The following is a 16,663-nucleotide window of genomic DNA, read 5'->3' on the forward strand; positions in this document are numbered from 1 at the left end:
GCTCTCAAGCCTTGGCCATTGGTGACTCCACCCTCCTCTTCCCTCCCTCCTTCTGCTGTGACCTGATTATTTCCCCTGCTCTGGTTTACCACCCTTCCTTCGCCCAACACTGAGTCCCTGATTCCGCCCCCAATCAATCTCCCCCCTTTTATTAACTCCTTCACAAGCCACTTCCCTTCCTTCTGCTGTCCCACCCTTTGGGGAGCCCTTTGGGACTAAATGGGAGTAATAGGGGGAGGGGGAGGGGCTGTGCCCAGACTGCTGCAGACAAGGTCTCCACCCCCCCCTTCTCCCAGTACCATTCCAGTCCAGAAGCCCCGCCTCTCTCCCCAAGGGCCAAGTTGGGACGGGCCTAAGATTTCGATTGACGGGTATTCCAATCAATAGAAGAGCTGGGCGGTGGAGCTAAGGGGCGGGGGCGGGGCATCCCCCTCGGGTTGGATGGGGGTAGAAGGCGGGGTTTGGGTTAAGGTGGACTGGGGGTGATAGCTGCAGGAGGAGGGAGAGGGGAAGAGGTATCGCGGCAGGTGAAGGGGAAAAAGAGGGAGAGAAGAAAAGAAGAGAAAGGAGGAGAGAAAGGGACGGAAGAAGGCAAAAGAGGAGGGGAAGAGAGACAAGAGGGGAAAAAGAGAAGGGAAGGACAGGCCGGGTAGTTCTGAAGGGACTGGCTGGACTAAAGGGCTGAAGTTTATGTCCTTATTGGGCGGAGGGGGGGCCTGAGGGGGGGTGGTGGTGGAAAACCAGGAAGTGACAGAGGGTGTTGCTAGGGCTGGGGAGGGGAGTGGGGGGGGCTTCAGGAGGGGGCGGGGGGAGGGAGGGAGGGATGGGGGGAAAGGAGGCTGGAGGACAGGTGAGACAGCAGGACAGGTGAGGCGGGCCCGGGGGGGTGGGGGCGGGGGGTGGGGTGGGTGGGAGCCAGGTGGATGAGCGGCTCCCAGCAGCCAAGGGGGGGCGGGAGGCAGGAGGAGGCAAAGGGAGGCGGAGGAGGAGCCCCCCAGGAGCAAGCAGCCAGCGGACTGCCCGCGGCCTTCTGACCAATATTGGAGCAGAGCCCCGAGGCTCCGGCCCCCTACGTCCCCCCGAGCCCACAGGGCCTGGAGGGGGACAGCGCGTTCCCTACAGCCTCATCTCACAGCCCTCTGCGGACAGACCCGACGGCGGAGAGGTAAGTGCGCCCCTGCTCCTCCCTCCCGGCTCGGGCACCCCTCTCAGTCCGACACTGCTGCAGTGTCCTTCGGCCGCCCTGGGAGGGGGACCCCCGCGCAACCGTGCAGCTGAGACGAGGACTCCCGCCCTCCGCTCTCTCCGGCGCCTCGGAACTGGTTTGGGCCGGGGAGGAGGGTGCGGAGCGATCGCGAGGTTCCCGGGAACTTTCTCGGCACTTCTCCGGGGCCCAGGTGGCTTTTTTTTTTTTTTTTTCCTGAGATGAGTTGGAGTCACTGGGCGCCGAGCGCTCCCCCGGCCGCTTCTCGGGACGTTGGGGGACCCTCCGCGGGGGCAGGGTTGAGGGAATGGAAACGCTGACTCTAACTAGGACATCGCCCCCCCCCCGCTCCGGCGCGGTGAACTGGACCCCCGCCAGAAGTCCGGGGGGGCGCAGGAGGAGACAGGCGGGGAAAGTTACCGGCTGCACTATTCGGTTTCTAGACCTTCCAGGACCGCGCTCGCTCGTGCCGCTCTCCCTGTTTCTGCTGCTGGGGCTCCAGCCGCCCGCTCCCCTCTGCCCGGTCCCTTCCTCCTCCCCTCTCATAGCGGCTGCCCCGCGCCTCGGACCCGAGCTGGGGGCGCGCTGCCTGGAAGCGCTTCCCTACGCCCCCTAATTCCCTGGCGCTGGAGCACCTGCCCCCACCCATGGGTGTGTGCGCGCGCGTGTGAGGAGGGGTCGCGCCGGGGCTGCCGAGTCGGACCGCCCGCATGCTAGGGCAGATTTTGAAGGGGGGTTTTGGGGGGTTGTTTCGTGGAGTCTCCAGCCCTTTTCCTCTTCCCACCCCCTACCCCACCCCGAATCGGAGAGCGACGTGTCCCGGCCGGGGCGGGGGGGGGGGGGGGGGGACTCTGGGAGTCCGGGGGCCGGCGTGGGCAGCGGGCTGTGCCCGGACACGTGCCAGCTCCTGCGCCCCTGCCCGGCCGGTGTTTGGAGAGAGGGCGGGGTCCCTTGCTCCCCCAGCCCCCCCACTACGTATCAAAGGGCGGCTGAGACGTGGTGAGACCTCGGGGCGCCCTGGGGGGCGGGGAGCTTAGGTCCGGAGTAGGGGAGGGGCAGAGGCGCCGGGGCTAGCTGACCCACAGGAAACGAGCGCCGCTGACCTAGTTTGGGACACCGGAAGTGGGTGCTCGGAGGAGAGGGGGAGACAGGGAGCAGGCAGGCGGTCCTGGCTTCCGGGCCAGGTGGAGGGCTTTCCGGAATTAGCGCTGTCCCCTCATGCCTCGGACCCTTCTGCTCTGCTGCTGGGAATGGGGATGAGTCAGCGTTGCCCCTCCCCCCGGCGCTTCCCTTAGGGGAGTCAGAGGGATTGTGGGGGGAGAGACCCTGTAGGGCAGGGAGGGGTTAAACTAGGACAGGAACTCTTTGTTGGGGGGAGGAGAGGAGGGGAGTGAAGCCTGGAGGATTATGGGGCTGGCTCCTTCTCCCCCCCCCCAACTGGTTTGGTCACCCCTCTACCTGCCTGGCACTGCCAAAGGGGGAACGTGCATGGGTGTAATGAGGCAGGGGGCACGGGGACAGGGGCTTATTTGTGACTTGGCCTAGGTGGTGGCAGCAGGAGAGAGTGGAATGGGGGAAGCTCCCCCTGGAGCAGCTGATGAAACCTCGGAGAAATCTCCGCTCCCGCCTCCCATTCTGGCCCCGGGGACCCCAGACTCCCCCAGTGACACCTGTGTGTTAGATGGTTACCGTGGGCACCGTGCAGCCCTTGGGCACCCCTGGGCACTGCCCCCTCCCTTGGGCACCTCCTAGGCACCGCCCTGCCACTCTTGCCCTGGGGTTTCAGGAAGGGGTTAATGCCATTAGGGAAGGGGGCTCTGGGAAAGGAAGAAGGCAGACTCCACTGGATTGATGTGCCAGGAAGAGAGGCCGCACCGAAATCTAGCAGAGTCACATCTAGGCCCTGGTGAACTGGACCCTGGTTTCCAGGAGATAGGATTTGCCCCCTCCCCCTTGCCATGGTGCCCCCTGGTACTCAAGGGCCCCCAGCTTCTCCTTGGCTTGGCGCCTGCCCTGGGAGGGCGCGGCGGGCAGCGGGGGCTGGGCTAACAATGCACCATCGGGCCCTTTGTGTGCTTATACTTGGCACCCTGGGGAAGGGTGGGGGAGGGGTGCCCCCCCTGGTAGGCATGGGGGGGCGGGGCGCTTCTGGGGTGGGGACAGTGGAGATTTGGGGAAAGCTGAAAAGAATAAAGGCAGGTGGGAAGAAAAGGGAAGTAGGTCAGATAAGGGGGCTAGCCCCCACCCTCATTCCAAGCCAGGCTAATGCACCAGCAGCACCCCTTGGCTCCCAGATGGTATAAGACTGGCAAACAGGGAGCTGTATGTGGTTGGGAGTTGGAGGTCATAGGTCACTGTCACAGAGAACTGCCCAGATGGAGGGAGGAGGGCCTAGTGCTCCCCCTCCCCTCTGGTGGGCATAAAGCCCAGTTCCCCTGGCCCTCTGCCCCCGAGAGGCCTAAGAAGTAGGGAGCAAGAGTCAGAGGCCCCACCCAGGTGGGTAAGTAGGTGGGCATTCTGCCAGGTTACTGGCCTCAGGACTAAGGCCTCTACTTCTGCCAGGCTCAGCCTCCCCACAGGCTTCTAAGTCAGGGCCCACCTGGCGAGGAGCCTTTCCCTACATTGAAGACTTCCTGGCCTCTGCTAGGCTGTAATAATGAGGGAGTGAGCGAACCTGTGCCTGCCTTGTACTTAGGCTGGGCAGAGGGGCGGGGAAGGAAGGTAGGGATGGGCAGATGGATAAGACCCTGGCATGGGTGTGTCTGGCCTGGCCTCTTCCCCCTCCTGCTGAGTAAACTTGTGAGTAAACTTGACGTTGTGCCCGGACAGTTTGAAACTATCTTCGCCACCCCAGCTCCCTAACCCCCATCCCCACCCTACGCCACCTCCTCTCAGCACCCGATGAAACCAGGAACCAAGACAGGCCCCGGCGGGATGGAGAAGGCACTTGCCGCCCGCCGCCCACCCGCCCTCGGAGGCCTTGGAGGAACAAGAAAAGTCCCTCTCGCCCGTGCCGGGCAACGTGCTTTAGTGGGAATCCCAGCTGAGCAGAGGAGGCTTCTGGAGGTCAGAGATTTCTCTGAAAACAGGCTGGGATCTTGCAGTCAGTCCATCACCCCAGGCCTGGCCCCCCAGACTCGTCCGCCCTTCACACTAAGAGGGCTCCATTGGATGTTCCCCCAGCTTGTCCTGGAGAAAGACGCTCGTCATCCCCTCCCCCACTCCACCAACCAACCCTCTTTCTGCAAAATAGGTCAAGGGGGCACTGAGGAGGCAGCCGAGTTAGCAGGGCCTCTGCATGGGGTGGGGGCGGGGAGGGCTATGGAGAGCATGGCCACCGTGTGCCAGCATCCTTGTCTTCTCTCCTCCTGGCCTCCACCCCAAGGACTAACTCGGCAAAGCCACGCGCTCCTGGGCCTCCCCGGCAGCCTCCTCAGAACTGTGGGCCCCTAAAGGTCAGAGGCTGGCCCAGCGGGCAGGGCAGGTGGCAGAGATCAGCCAGGCAGGCTCCTCCCGTGCTGCTGCAGTGGACATGGCCCACGCGGGGCACCCTCGTCCCCGCAGCCTCCGAGTGGGGGCTCCCCGGGCCTTTGTTCCAGGGGCCTCATGTCTCTGGCTTTAGTTTCCTTCCTGTTTCCCCTCCTATACCCCCACCCCACCCATATGCCCCTTTCAACAGACATCCTCTCCTCCTTCCTTCCTCCTCGCCTCCCCTCTGCTTGGGCTCTGGAGTGGGGGGCAGCTTGCCCCCCCATGACTCCTTCTCCATCCATGTTTTCCTAAACCAAGGCTCCTTGCCATCTTCCACTTCTCCTCCATTCTGTACACCACTCTGGGCCCTAGCTCAAGGCAGGAGGGGGGACCTAGATTGGCAAGAGTAGGTCAAGTGAACTACAACTCCCATGGTGCACTAGGGTGCTTCATGAAGTACCCTGGGAACTGTAGTCAGTCATACTGGAAATGTTGGGAGTGGGTAAGAAGGGAGGCAGAGCGAGGTGTGGTGCATCTCCTCCATGTTTGTCCTGCCTTGGCCACCTCAAGCTCCTGTGGCCTTCTCCATGATTCCGTGACACCCACAGTTGCCCTGAACCTGATGCCAGTGTCACATGCCCTCTGGGGAGAGAGTCCACCCACCCTTCTCTTGTGGCCCCACCCCAGAGTGCCCACGCCCTGCCCAACTACCCCCGGGGGAAATGAAATTGGGGGGCGCCTTGTGAACCCCTCACCTGCCCCAGGCTCTGCTCACTCCCTTTATGGGGATCAAAGGGCAGAGTGCTGCCCCACCCACCCCCTCCCAGGCACAGGGGCTCCAGGGAACCCAGCAAGAATTGCAGGGACTTTGGTGTCCAAGCAGATGCTGGGGGGGGGGGGTCCTGCAGCCTGGCATCTGGTGCCTGGGAACTCGTGCCCCCTCCCCCACCCTGGCGGCGCGGGGCCTCCACTGTTGTGCTACAGATAACACCCATCACTGACTACAGGTTCTCCGTGAGGGTGCTTAGGGAGACCTGGAAATAACTGCTGCCTTCAGAAGGAGGGATCTGGGAACCAGGGCCTCCAGGCTTGTCTGTCTATGGGACCCGGGGGTCCAGGGCTGCACCAGGCTGGCAGCAAGGGTAACATAACCCTCCCCCATCCCTACCCCAGAGTTGGCATGAGAATCCTGAGAGCAGGAGGATTGGTTGGGGGGAGGGCAGTACTGCCAGCATCCTGGTGGGTAGGTGCCAACCGGGCAGGGAGCTGGTGAGGGGCAGCTGGCCAGGGGCACAGTGCCAACTGCCAGCAGGAGAGAAGGGGAGGGGGCATTTCAGGGGACATTACTGAGAGTCTCCCCACCCTGTTCCCTTCCCGGGCTCCAGCAGAAACTAATTCAACCAGTGCCTAGTCAGCCGTGCCTGGATTCAGGGGACGCCCCCCAATATCAGCACCTCCTGCCTCGAGGTCCCTGGTCCCTGGCAGCCAAGGAAAGGAGCCTCTTTGTTCCTGCCCGAACTTTAAGCAGGGACCAGAGTCCTGGGTGCCCCTCCTCAGGCCCAGGCAGGTCCCACCCAACCCAACTGGCCAGGATGGCAGCAGGCTTGCGCAAGAGGTGGGGCCAGGCCCTTCCCAGCAGATGCCCCCTCCTGGCTCCTTCCTCTTTCAGTGCTCGTTGCTCCCCTCTCTCACCCCCAAAGGAGACACCGTACCCATGTCCCCCCAGCCTTGGGGTTGGCGCGATTGCTGCCCCCTGGCCTGGTTGGCAGGGGCAGGCGCCCAGGCCAGGAGCTGTGGTATGTGAGTGGGTTTGGGGTGAGGCTATGGGGAGGGCGGGGTGCTGCCCCGCCTGGCCCCTGAGGGCCCGAGCCTGTCACCAGGGTGGGAGGGTCTGGCCAGCTCCCATGGGGTGGGGGGCCTGCTCCTTAACGAGGCTCCTAAGGGTCTGAACCCTGGGCCTCAGAGACACCCAGGTTGCAGGCTTCCCACTCCTCCCTGCTTCTCCCCTTCCTTTCTAAGACTTCTGCCCCTCAGCCCCGGAGCTCTCTGGCTCTCCCAGCCCATTAAACACGTTTTCATGTCCTTTGTCCGTCCTAGCCCTCCGCTATCCCCAGCTCCTCGTCCTCCTTGCCCCCTCACCTGCTTCCAGAGTGGGGGGAAGGAGGGAGGGGACCAGGAGTTCTAGTAATGGTGCCAGGGGCAGAGTTCTGCCAGATTCTTGGGTCCTTCTCCCACAGTGCTGGCTCTCCCAGTGGCCCCTCCCTCCAAGCCTGAAGTGGGGGGGGAGGGAGGGCCAGCACCCAGAGGGTTAAGGCTGCTGGGGGAGGGGTTGGGCCAGGCCGTGGGCGGCCCCTTTGAAGAAGGGAGCTGGATTGGGGAACGGGCTCCCCCCATCCCGCCCCCAACCCGCCCATCAACACCCCCCCAAGCCCTGCCTCCCCCCTGCCTGCTCCCCCCAGGGGCCCAGGAGGAGTTGCAGCCACCGCCCCTCAGCGTGCAGGTGAGTGGGGCCCGCTCCCCAGGGACTAGGAGACCGAGGCCCTAGGGAGTCTTGGAAGAAATGGGGGCGATAGAGCCTTGAAAGCAGTCTAGGGGAGACGAAGAGAAGCCACTCCAGGGGAGATGGGTAAATGAAGGGACTGCGGGCACCGGGATGTCCGGGAAACGTTTGAAAGATTGAGGGGACCAGAGAAGCGGAAGAGAACAGAAACCTTGACCCTCGGGGAGTTGGACTAGGAGATTGCCAGGGTGGGAAGATAGGGTTGGCAGGCCGACCGGGCCAAGGAGCTGGGCTCAGGGGACCAGGCTGGGGTGTCTTCTGGGGCTGGGGGGCTCAGGTTTCTGCCGGCAGCATGGCGGGTGTGGGGTTACCAGGCGGCTCGGTTACCCGCCCCACAGACGCCGAGCCTCAAGGGGTGGGGGTGGGCAGCAGGGCAGACCCTGGTACCTTTGGGCACACCTGCCAAACCTCCGTGGAGAGAGCTGGGAGCTGGCTGGCGTACCCCCTATAGCTAGACATGACCTCTTGAATCCTGGGGTCTTCCTGAGGGGATAACAGGCAGAGTGGGGCGCCCCCCGGGGAAGTCCGGTGGTTCCAGGGTTGGAAAATCTGACGGTCTAAGCCTGTCCCCAACCCCCACACACATCCGCTCTCACTGTTCCCCACCCTACCCCACCCCCTCGATCCTTCTTTCTTTTCCCCTCCTCTATCCCTTCCTCAATCCTAGAGGCCGTCGTGAGGACTTTGGACAAGGGCATCGGCTCCTATGGCACTGCCGGGGTTTGAACAAAGTGGGCTTCTGGCTCTGATTTGATTCTGTGCTCCGTTCTTCTCTTGCCTTCTACCCTCTAGTAGAGAGATTGAATGGGTCTGGGAGAGATACCGCGGAGGATTCAGTGGGAAAGATGGGGACGGGTCGCAGGAAGGGCCTGAGGGGGATGAGAGTGGACAGAAGGAGGGAGAGGAAGAGCTGAGAACAGGGATCTTCCAGAGAACCAAAGGGAGAAAATGGAATGGGGAGGAGTGTGGTGAGGAGAGACAGAAGGAAGGGGAAGAGAGGGTAGGGGGACACTCCATGAGGGCCATTGCAGAGAAGTGAGGGCTTTCTTAACCTAGGCACCCCCTGCCCTCCCACCACCATCCTCTTCCCTCCTATCTCCCCTGCTGGGAACCTGGGCTGCCGGGGGCTCGCGGCATGATGAGACTAAGGTGGGTGCACCAAGGTCTTTCCCTTTTGGATGCCTGGGATGAGAGGCTTAGGGGGAGGTGGACTCCCCCCCCCCCCAGCACCGGGAAGCAGCCAGCTCCTCTCACCTCCTTCCCCCTTCGTGGCTTGCGGTCTCTCCCCTCCCTGTCTTGGCCCCCAGGAAGTGTGAGTTCTGGGGGTGGTGAGGTTAGGAGGGGGAAGGGATGGGGGGAAGCAGCAGAAGCTGGAGGGGCTAGGGCTGGAGGGCACCACTCCTTTGTGCACCTTGGGATAAAAGGCCTTCTCTGAAGCGGCCATGGCAAGCAGAGCAGCAGATGAGATTTCTATCCCCTCTTCTCCTCAGGCTTCTCCATCTTACCGAGCGGCCTTGAGATGCAAGGTTTGAGAATGGGTCAGAAAGTCTCGTGGAGGCAGCGGCCCGAGGTCTTTGGGGAAACCAGTCTGGCTCTTTGGTCATCCCTCCCCCACCCCCACCCCTATCCCCTGGTCCAGCCGCAGGCCAAAGCCTGGGCTTCGTGCAAGTAACTCCACAAAAACAGGAAGAAAACCTGAAGCTGGAGATGGGTGGGGGTGGGGGAAGCATGGGGGAAGAGGTGCTCAGGGAGGCAGTGCTCAGTCTGCCCCATCTCTAATCTTTCTAGCTCGCTTTGAGGGTCTGTTTTTATTCCAAATCTGTGGAATCTTAAACACTTCTCTCGGAAAAACCGGGCAACTCTAGCAGCTTCTCTAGAACTAAACCTGGCGGCCCTGCCTCCACGCCATCCTCCGTGCCCAGCCTTCCCAACACCAGAATCTGACAATATTGGGGGGTGGGGAAAAACGAGGGAGGGAATGGACTCTTGTGTCTTAGTCCAGTATCTATTTTCTCCCTCACCCCGTAATCCTGGCTCCACCCCGCTAAGCTGTTTCCCCTAATCCCAGAGGTGGGGGAGGTGGTGGTCAGCTTGCTTTATTCAACTGTCCACCCAGAGCTTCCTAAACCTGCCCGTCAGCTGGCACCGACCAGCATCATTGGCCCTGCCGTTTATTATAACCCGCAAGTCCCTTGCTGCCTGGTATTGGCACCTGGGGCAGGGCACGAAACTTTGCTTTATCCAAATCCTGGGGCCGACGGCCTCTGCCCTTTTGGCTCCAGAGAAGTCGGCATGCCCTGGTTAGTGCCCACTGGCACCAAGGAGGCTAGCTGGCGATATTGGTCTCCCCCTCTTCATCTCTTTATTGCACCCCCCCCAAACCAAGATGGGGCAGATTTGACTCAGGGCCCAGTTTCAAGAGAGCTGCCCACCTGCCCGGCCGGTCGAGCAGGCCTGACAGTGAGGGGAGCCTGGGGGGGTGGGGGTGGGGGGTGGCTGGCAAGGGGGGAAGATTGGGGCGGGGCCCCCAGCTTCCCGTCCCCCCCCAAGGCAAACAGACCAAACAGACCTCGCCTGGTTCCCTGGCACCCCCAGCACAGCTGCCCTCCCCACCCCCCAACTACCACCACACCCGTCCATGCCCACGAGGTCTTAGCAAGAGGGGGCATGCCAGGCAGGGTGGGGATGGGGCCGCCCTCATGGGGCGTTGGGGGCTGGGCGCTCTGGGATGGAGAGGTGGGCAGGTTGCCCGAGGGGGAGTGGGCACACCGGCACCAACACCCTGCCCCAGGAGAAAGAAAGGTCTCCAGTGGCCATATACACTCCCAGAAGCTGGGACTGTGCCCCCTTCCCTGGTTGGCACCAGCCTAGCACCAGGTATTATTCAGATTGGTGTAGGTGCCAGGATTCTGGGGGAATCTCCCTAGGGAGGGAAGGTGGGCTGGCCTTATTCCTCATCGGGCTCTCACCCGCTCTTGCTTTGCCCCTCACTCCCATGACCAGTATCCCCTTGGAATGGGCAGTGGTGTGGCTCTAAGGAGTTAAACACCCACTCCTGCCTGAGCCTGTGAGAGCTGCGTGGTGAACCAAGCTGCGCCCGTGACCTGAGAGTGGGGTCAGCCAATCAGCACCCCCGCCACACCAGGTTGCCAAGGAGATCGCCCCTGGGGTGGGAGAAGGAGGGAGGGCTCAGCAGAGAAAACTAGGGGGGGGTGGCAGGAGTAAGGGAATGGAAAGAGCCGAGTGCCCTCCGGTGCCCGGCTCACAGCCAGTGCACCTCCAGGACAGCCCCATCCCCCCTCGAGGGTAAGCCTGGGGTCCCCTGGCTGCCCACCTCAGGCTCTGTGTATGTTCTGCTTCTGCTAAGCCTCAGGGAGAGCCCTGAGAGCCTTTTACAAAGGGCCACAGCCAGGCAGGAGAGGCTCCCCTCCTGGGGAAGGGGATACCTGCAGATGGTAGGGCACGCCGGCTCCCTTACCCCCCAGAAACCCATGTGGGCAGCTGCTTGCTTAAGGCTTGGGGGCGGGAGAGCCTCCTCTGGGCTCTGCAATCAGGGAGGTGCACAGGAGAGCAGCGCACAGACACAATGCTGCTCTTGTATCTTAAGGAGGAAACTCGGGGCCCCGCCTCATCCCCCCTCCCCCAAATAGCGAGTCCCCACTGCTGGCCAGGGCTGGGCAGCTGCTGTGGGCGTGGCGGAGGTAACAGACACATAAAACGTGGAGCTGGAAGGGACCTTGGCCATGGCCGCCTTCAAGGCCTTCACTGGCAGAGAGGAGTCGACAGGCCCAAGGTCACACTGCCAGCAGCTCTCAGGGCTGGAACTTGGATCCAAGGCCTGGCTTGGTGGAGAGAACTGGGGGCGGTGTCCATAGCCCACACTAGGAGATGGGGAAATCTGGCCTCCACAAAGGCAGGGGCCTCTCCATTAGAGAGGGGAAAGTTTGGAGTCAAAGGGGCTTGGATCCGGGCTCTGCTGAGTGACTTTGAGCAAGCCAGGTTGCCTCTCTGAGGCCCAGTTTCAAAATGAGGAGAGTAACCCTTATGCAACCTGCCTCGCAGGGTCACTGTGGGGAAAGCACCTTGGAAACTGTAAATATCTTGTAATAGGAGACCCGGCCTGCCTTCCTACCTGCTCTCCTGGGCACGACCTGCGGGACGCTGTGCCCACCCCACACCCCCGTGGGTGCCCTCCTCAGTGCAGTGTGGGAAGGCGTCTTGGGTCCCCAGTTAATCCTCACCCTACCTAGGCTAACCAGAGCAGTGGCTTCAGAGGTGAAGAGGATATATTGGTGCTTGTGTGGCCACTTCCAGGGCCTGCCTGGGAATGGGGGAGGGGAAGATGGAATCTGTGAGGAGGGGGTAGGAGCAGGGAGCCTAGTGCATTGTCAGTGGGGGAGGGGTCGGGCAAGATGCTTATCTTCTGGGCAGGAAGCACCAGAGACACCCCAGCGCCCTTGGTGGCTGTTCCCCGGGCCCCATTGTTGGAGGGGGGAGAGGATGTAGGGGGGCCCCTGGGAGCTGCACATTTCCCGTCCACTAGATAGGGAGGGGCGCTCCAGATGGAGAGAACCTGATGGAGGGAAAAATTTAGGGTAAAACTGCATTCGATTTGTGATTCCTTTTGTGGTCTTTCTTCTGTGTCCATCACCTCATTTGAGCTGCCCCAACCTATGGGAGAAGTGAGGTAGTCTGAAAGGAGGCTGGGAGAGCAGAGATCACACTATGATAGCACATTTGAAACAGCTTAGAGATCACTTAGAAGCGCAGCAAGAGGTAAAAGTCCTGAGCTCTGGAGTCGGGGCGCACACCCAGAGCTGGGCTGCTTGTTATCTGTGTGACGTTGAACGGGTCACCTTTGTACCTCAGTTTCTACATTTGTAAAGGGTTGGACTATTAACCTCCTCTAAAGCTGTAATCCCATGATGGCTCACAGACGAGCAAACTTGAGTTTTGGTGACCTGGGCAAAAATCACACGGTAAATTTAGTGGCAGAGCTGGGGTTAGATTCCAACTCTTCTTTTTGGCCAGTATTTTTTCCCTAGGGATTCCCAAGAGATGGCTTCTTAGAGGGAGAGGGAATGAATGGAGCTGCTGAAGCTGGGGCTTTGGTTAAACAAACTCCCCTACACTCCTTCCCTAAAAAACCCCAAGCTTCCCCTCTTAACCCTGTCTTTTCCCCCTCCCTGCAGGTGAGGATGGGGAGCCCTGAAGATGATCTCATTGGGATTCCCTTCCCAGATCACAGCAGTGAGCTCCTCAGCTGTCTGAATGAGCAGCGCCAGCTGGGCCAGCTGTGCGATCTCACCATCCGAACCCAAGGCCTAGAGTACCGAACCCATCGGGCAGTGCTGGCTGCCTGCAGCCACTATTTTAAGAAACTCTTCACTGAGGGAGGCGGGGGCACAGGTACCAGTGGTGGAATGGCCGCCTCCGCGGGTGCTGGCGTCTGTGAACTGGACTTTGTGGGGCCTGAAGCACTGGGGGCCTTGCTTGAGTTTGCCTACACAGCCACCCTCACCACCAGCAGCGCCAACATGCCTGCTGTCCTCCAGGCGGCGAGACTGCTGGAGATCCCCTGTGTCATTGCTGCCTGTGTGGAAATCCTGCAGGGGAGTGGGCTGGAAGCCCCTGGTCCTGATGAAGATGACTGTGAGAGAGCCCGCCAGTACCTGGAGGCCTTTGCAACTGTGGGCACTCGGGTGCCCAATGGGGATGACAGTCCCCTCCCAGCCCCTCTTCCACCACCACCGCCCCCGACACGGCCTGTTCCTCGACGAAGCCGAAAGCCCCGAAAAGCCTTTTTGCAGACAAAGAGGCCTCAAACCAACCATCTGGCAACTGATGTGGCTGCCATTCACCCCCACCCCTTTACCTACCCAGATGAGGAAGAGGCAACAAGTGGCATTGGGCTAGGTGATGGCTATAGCCCCCCTGGTGGGGCCAGGTCACCCCCTGAGGGGCACCCGGGCTATGAAGGATATGAGGGGGAGGAAGAAGAGGAAGACCTGGTGTATCCGCCAACATATGGTCTGGCTCAGAGCGGAGCGCCCCCCCTATCCCCTGAAGAGCTGGGCTCAGATGAAGATGCCATTGACCCCGACCTGATGGCCTATCTGAGTTCCCTGAACCACGAAGCCCTCACACCGGGGATAGATGGCCAGGACAAACTGGTACGCAAGCGTCGTTCCCAGATGCCCCAAGAATGTCCTGTTTGCCACAAGATCATTCACGGGGCGGGCAAGTTACCCCGACACATGCGGACCCACACTGGTGAGAAGCCTTTTGCCTGCGAAGTCTGTGGAGTCAGATTCACCAGGTGAATTTCCGCGGGGGTAAAGAGGGGCAAGAGGGTACAGGAGAGTGCCATACTCACTGAGGACCCAGGAAGGGGAGGAGCCCCGGGTGGAATCCCCAGCCTAGGGAGGACTATACAGGGATGTAGAGGAAGTGGAGAGAGGGACAGAGGAAGGGGGCAAAAAGGCCAAAATGAACAGTTTGGATACTGCAATAGGGCAGATGGGGACCAGGCAGATGAAGAACAGAATGAAGCTAAAATGGATTGTTGTTTATCCTTTCTCATAGTGGGGCAGGACACCAGGGAGGCAATCCCATGAAATGCTAGGGAGGTGGCTTAAGTCACCGGCCTCACTTCCCCCTCCAGAGCCATTCGGGTCCAGGAGGCCAGATGAAGATCAGGACAATGCACGTGGCTCTGGATGCAGTGGGAGACCTTGGCCTTTTAAACTGAGGTCCCCCCAGATCTCACTTTGAGGCAATGCCTTTCAGTGATTAAGGCTAGGTACAAATGAGGCCAAAATGGGAGGGAAATCAGGAAGCCCAGTGCCTGAGGACAGAGCTACAGGGAGGAGGAGGAGGAGGATGGTGGTGATGATGGAGCAGAAGTGAGAGCAGGGCTGAGGGGAAAGGTAAACATGTACAGAAATCAGGTTAGTGGGGCGTCTGCGAGGCCACAAGGACTTTTCCAGGCCTTATTCTCACCTGCAGATGCTTACCCTATCTCTTCTACCCCCCCACCCCTCTCTAGGAACGACAAGCTGAAGATCCACATGAGGAAGCATACTGGTGAACGGCCATACTCGTGCCCACACTGCCCGGCGCGCTTCCTCCACAGCTATGACCTCAAGAACCACATGCACCTGCACACAGGCGACCGGCCCTTCGAATGCCACCTGTGCCACAAGGCCTTCGCCAAGGAGGACCACCTGCAGCGCCACTTGAAGGGCCAAAACTGCTTGGAGGTCCGGACCCGCCGACGAAGAAAAGATGATGCACCTCCCCACTACCCCCCACCCCAGGCACCCACCCCAGCCGGCCCTGGCCTTGACCTTTCCAACGGGCATCTGGATGACTTCCGCCTCTCTCTGGCACGTTTCTGGGAGCAGCCAGCCAGGGCCGTGCCTCCTCCTCCTCCCCCAGGGCCTCCCGAAGAAGATGAGGAGGAGGGGGCACCAACCACCCCCCAGGCCGAGGGTGCCATGGAATCCTCTTAAATGGGAAAAGGAGCTGGACTAGGGCGGAGTCCCAGGGTGGGCACCGATGCCAAGGAATGGGAGGGCTCTGGAGCAGACTGTCCTGGGTGGGTCAGGGGAACTTTGCCAGACTCGGCTCCTCTGTAACTTGGCAGCTCCCAGTTTGTTCCCCCCACCAAGGGGCGATAAATATATATATATATATATATGTATATATACATATAGAATATTTTGTATATATAATATATATATATACACACACACAGCTCTATTGTAAAAGGCGGGGTCTCCCTCCCCAGCCCTGGGCCTTCCCAGGGATTAGAAGCAATAATATATTTCTGATTTGTGGGGGTTCCCTCTTCGGCTATGCGGGTTTTTAGGGGGGTGCGGGCTGTGGGACCAAATCCCTGCCCCACCCGCCCGAGGGGCGGGGCTGTGTGCTTGGGCGGACGCTGCCCCTCCTCTCCCGACCCTCTTCCTGCTTTCTGTTCCCCTTTTCCTGGCAGTGGATTATGCAAAAGTCGGGGTGGGGGTCGCGGGGAGGACCGGCCTGGGAGCGGAGGGGGGACTGCAGGGAGGGAAGGCCGGGGGCTGGGGGCGCCGGAGGGAGAGTGGGGCAGGCGGCTCCCGGCGCTGAGTCACGGGGTCCGAGCCGAGAGCGGAGGGGGCGGGGTGCCCAGATGCTCTCGCCCGCCCCCGGGGGCAGCAGGAGGAGCCCCACCCGCTCCCCTCCCTCCCGCTTCCCCAGGCAGGGAATGTCTTGTTCCCGCCGCTCCCCGCCCGCGGCCAGAGGGCTGGGCGGGCCGGGCTCCGTCCCATCCTAGCCCTGCCCTCCCTCCCCGGGCCCTCTCCCTTCCCCGCCCAGGTGCGGGCCGCCGCCGCCGCCGCTGCCCCTGGTGCGGCCGCCGCCGCGCCCCTGACTCACGCCGCCCCCGGGCTGGCGCTGCAGCTGCTACTGCCGCCGCCGCCGCTGCCGGCCGGGGGGGGGGGGAGGGGGGGGCGAGGGACGGGGGCCGGGAAGGGGAGGGGGAGGCCGGGCTGGTGGGCGAGCGCCCCCTCGCGGCCGCTTTGGGCGAGTAGATTCCACCCCCCCAACCCCCGCTGCCTGTGGGCGGGCGCCCCCTCGCGGCGGCGCCGTAATGGCTTGAATGTGCTGCAGGTCCCTGGAGGGGCTGCACAAATACTTGTCCCTGTTCTGCCCCATTTCTCGGGGGCTTCTCCTGTGTTAGGTAGGGGGTCTCTTCCCGCCCTCTCCCCACCCCCTTCTCCTTTAGGATCCAATCCACCCATCCTTCTGTACATAGTATCTTCTGTTGGTCTTGTTGAAATCTAGTTTGAAAATTTTAATTCCCTCTTGATTTCTGGGGTGACGGGAGGGCGCTGGGGACTCTCTCCAGCCCTCTTCCTCGCTGGGTGCTGGACCCCCACTGTGGCCTGGGCTCTGCTGATTGGGCTGGTGAGGGGGGTCCCTCCCTCCCCCACCCCAACTCTGCCTTGCACTATTCCCCTCCCTGGCCTGGTGGCCCCTCCCCCTCCCGGGGGGCAGGTTCAGGGGCCGGTGCTGTCTTCCCTTCCTCCCCCTCCCACTGTGCCCCATGCCCATTTGCACAGCTGCTCAGGCCTCTCCCCCCGGGCTAGGGGGGTCGGGGAGAGGGTAGCGGGACCAGTCCCTGTATCTATTTAAGGCGTGATGATGTAATATATTGGGGGGTTGGGTGCCCCGGGCCTCATCTTAGCATTTCAGGTGGTGGGGGGCCCAGGGCTGGGGGGGAGGGAGACTGGGGACACCTTGGCCTCCCCTCCCCCTTCCCTTGGCTTTTCCAGTCAGTGCCTTAGGGTTGGGGGGGGCAGTTCCCCCTCTCCTGCCCCGTTCCCTTTCCCTCCCCTCGGGTGTAAGCAACAGAAAGAAAATAATAATAATTTAAGATTCGCAGT

General features: G+C 61.5%; 1 protein-coding gene across 3 annotated transcripts; it reads left to right on the forward strand.

The window, feature by feature from the left end:
* Positions 1-833: 833 nt before the first annotated feature.
* Positions 834-16,661, forward strand: ZBTB7B (zinc finger and BTB domain containing 7B). 3 transcript variants are annotated; one of them, XM_074265281.1, is made up of 3 exons: positions 834-850; positions 12,428-13,554; positions 14,284-16,661. In XM_074265281.1, exons 2-3 carry the CDS (start codon positions 12,434-12,436, stop codon positions 14,747-14,749), a joined length of 1,587 nt encoding a protein of 528 aa, XP_074121382.1. In that variant the 5' UTR covers positions 834-850; positions 12,428-12,433; the 3' UTR covers positions 14,750-16,661. The 3 variants fall into 3 exon arrangements, with proteins under 3 accessions (XP_074121382.1, XP_074121381.1, XP_074121383.1); XM_074265280.1 differs by having other exon boundaries at positions 844-867; XM_074265282.1 differs by lacking the exon at positions 834-850 and adding an exon at positions 946-1,165.
* Positions 16,662-16,663: the final 2 nt, after the last annotated feature.

This window comes from Sminthopsis crassicaudata, chromosome 4, assembly GCF_048593235.1.
Source record: "Sminthopsis crassicaudata isolate SCR6 chromosome 4, ASM4859323v1, whole genome shotgun sequence".
In the NCBI taxonomy this organism is placed as follows: Eukaryota; Metazoa; Chordata; class Mammalia; order Dasyuromorphia; family Dasyuridae; genus Sminthopsis; species Sminthopsis crassicaudata.

Bases quoted from the DNA above. Each gene is read 5' to 3' on its own strand.
- ZBTB7B (XM_074265281.1), top strand. From the start codon at position 12,434: ATGGGGAGCCCTGAAGATGATCTCATTGGGATTCCCTTCCCAGATCAC. The intron at 13,555-14,283 runs GTGAATTTCCGC...ACCCCTCTCTAG, and splicing joins TGTGGAGTCAGATTCACCAG to GAACGACAAGCTGAAGATCC.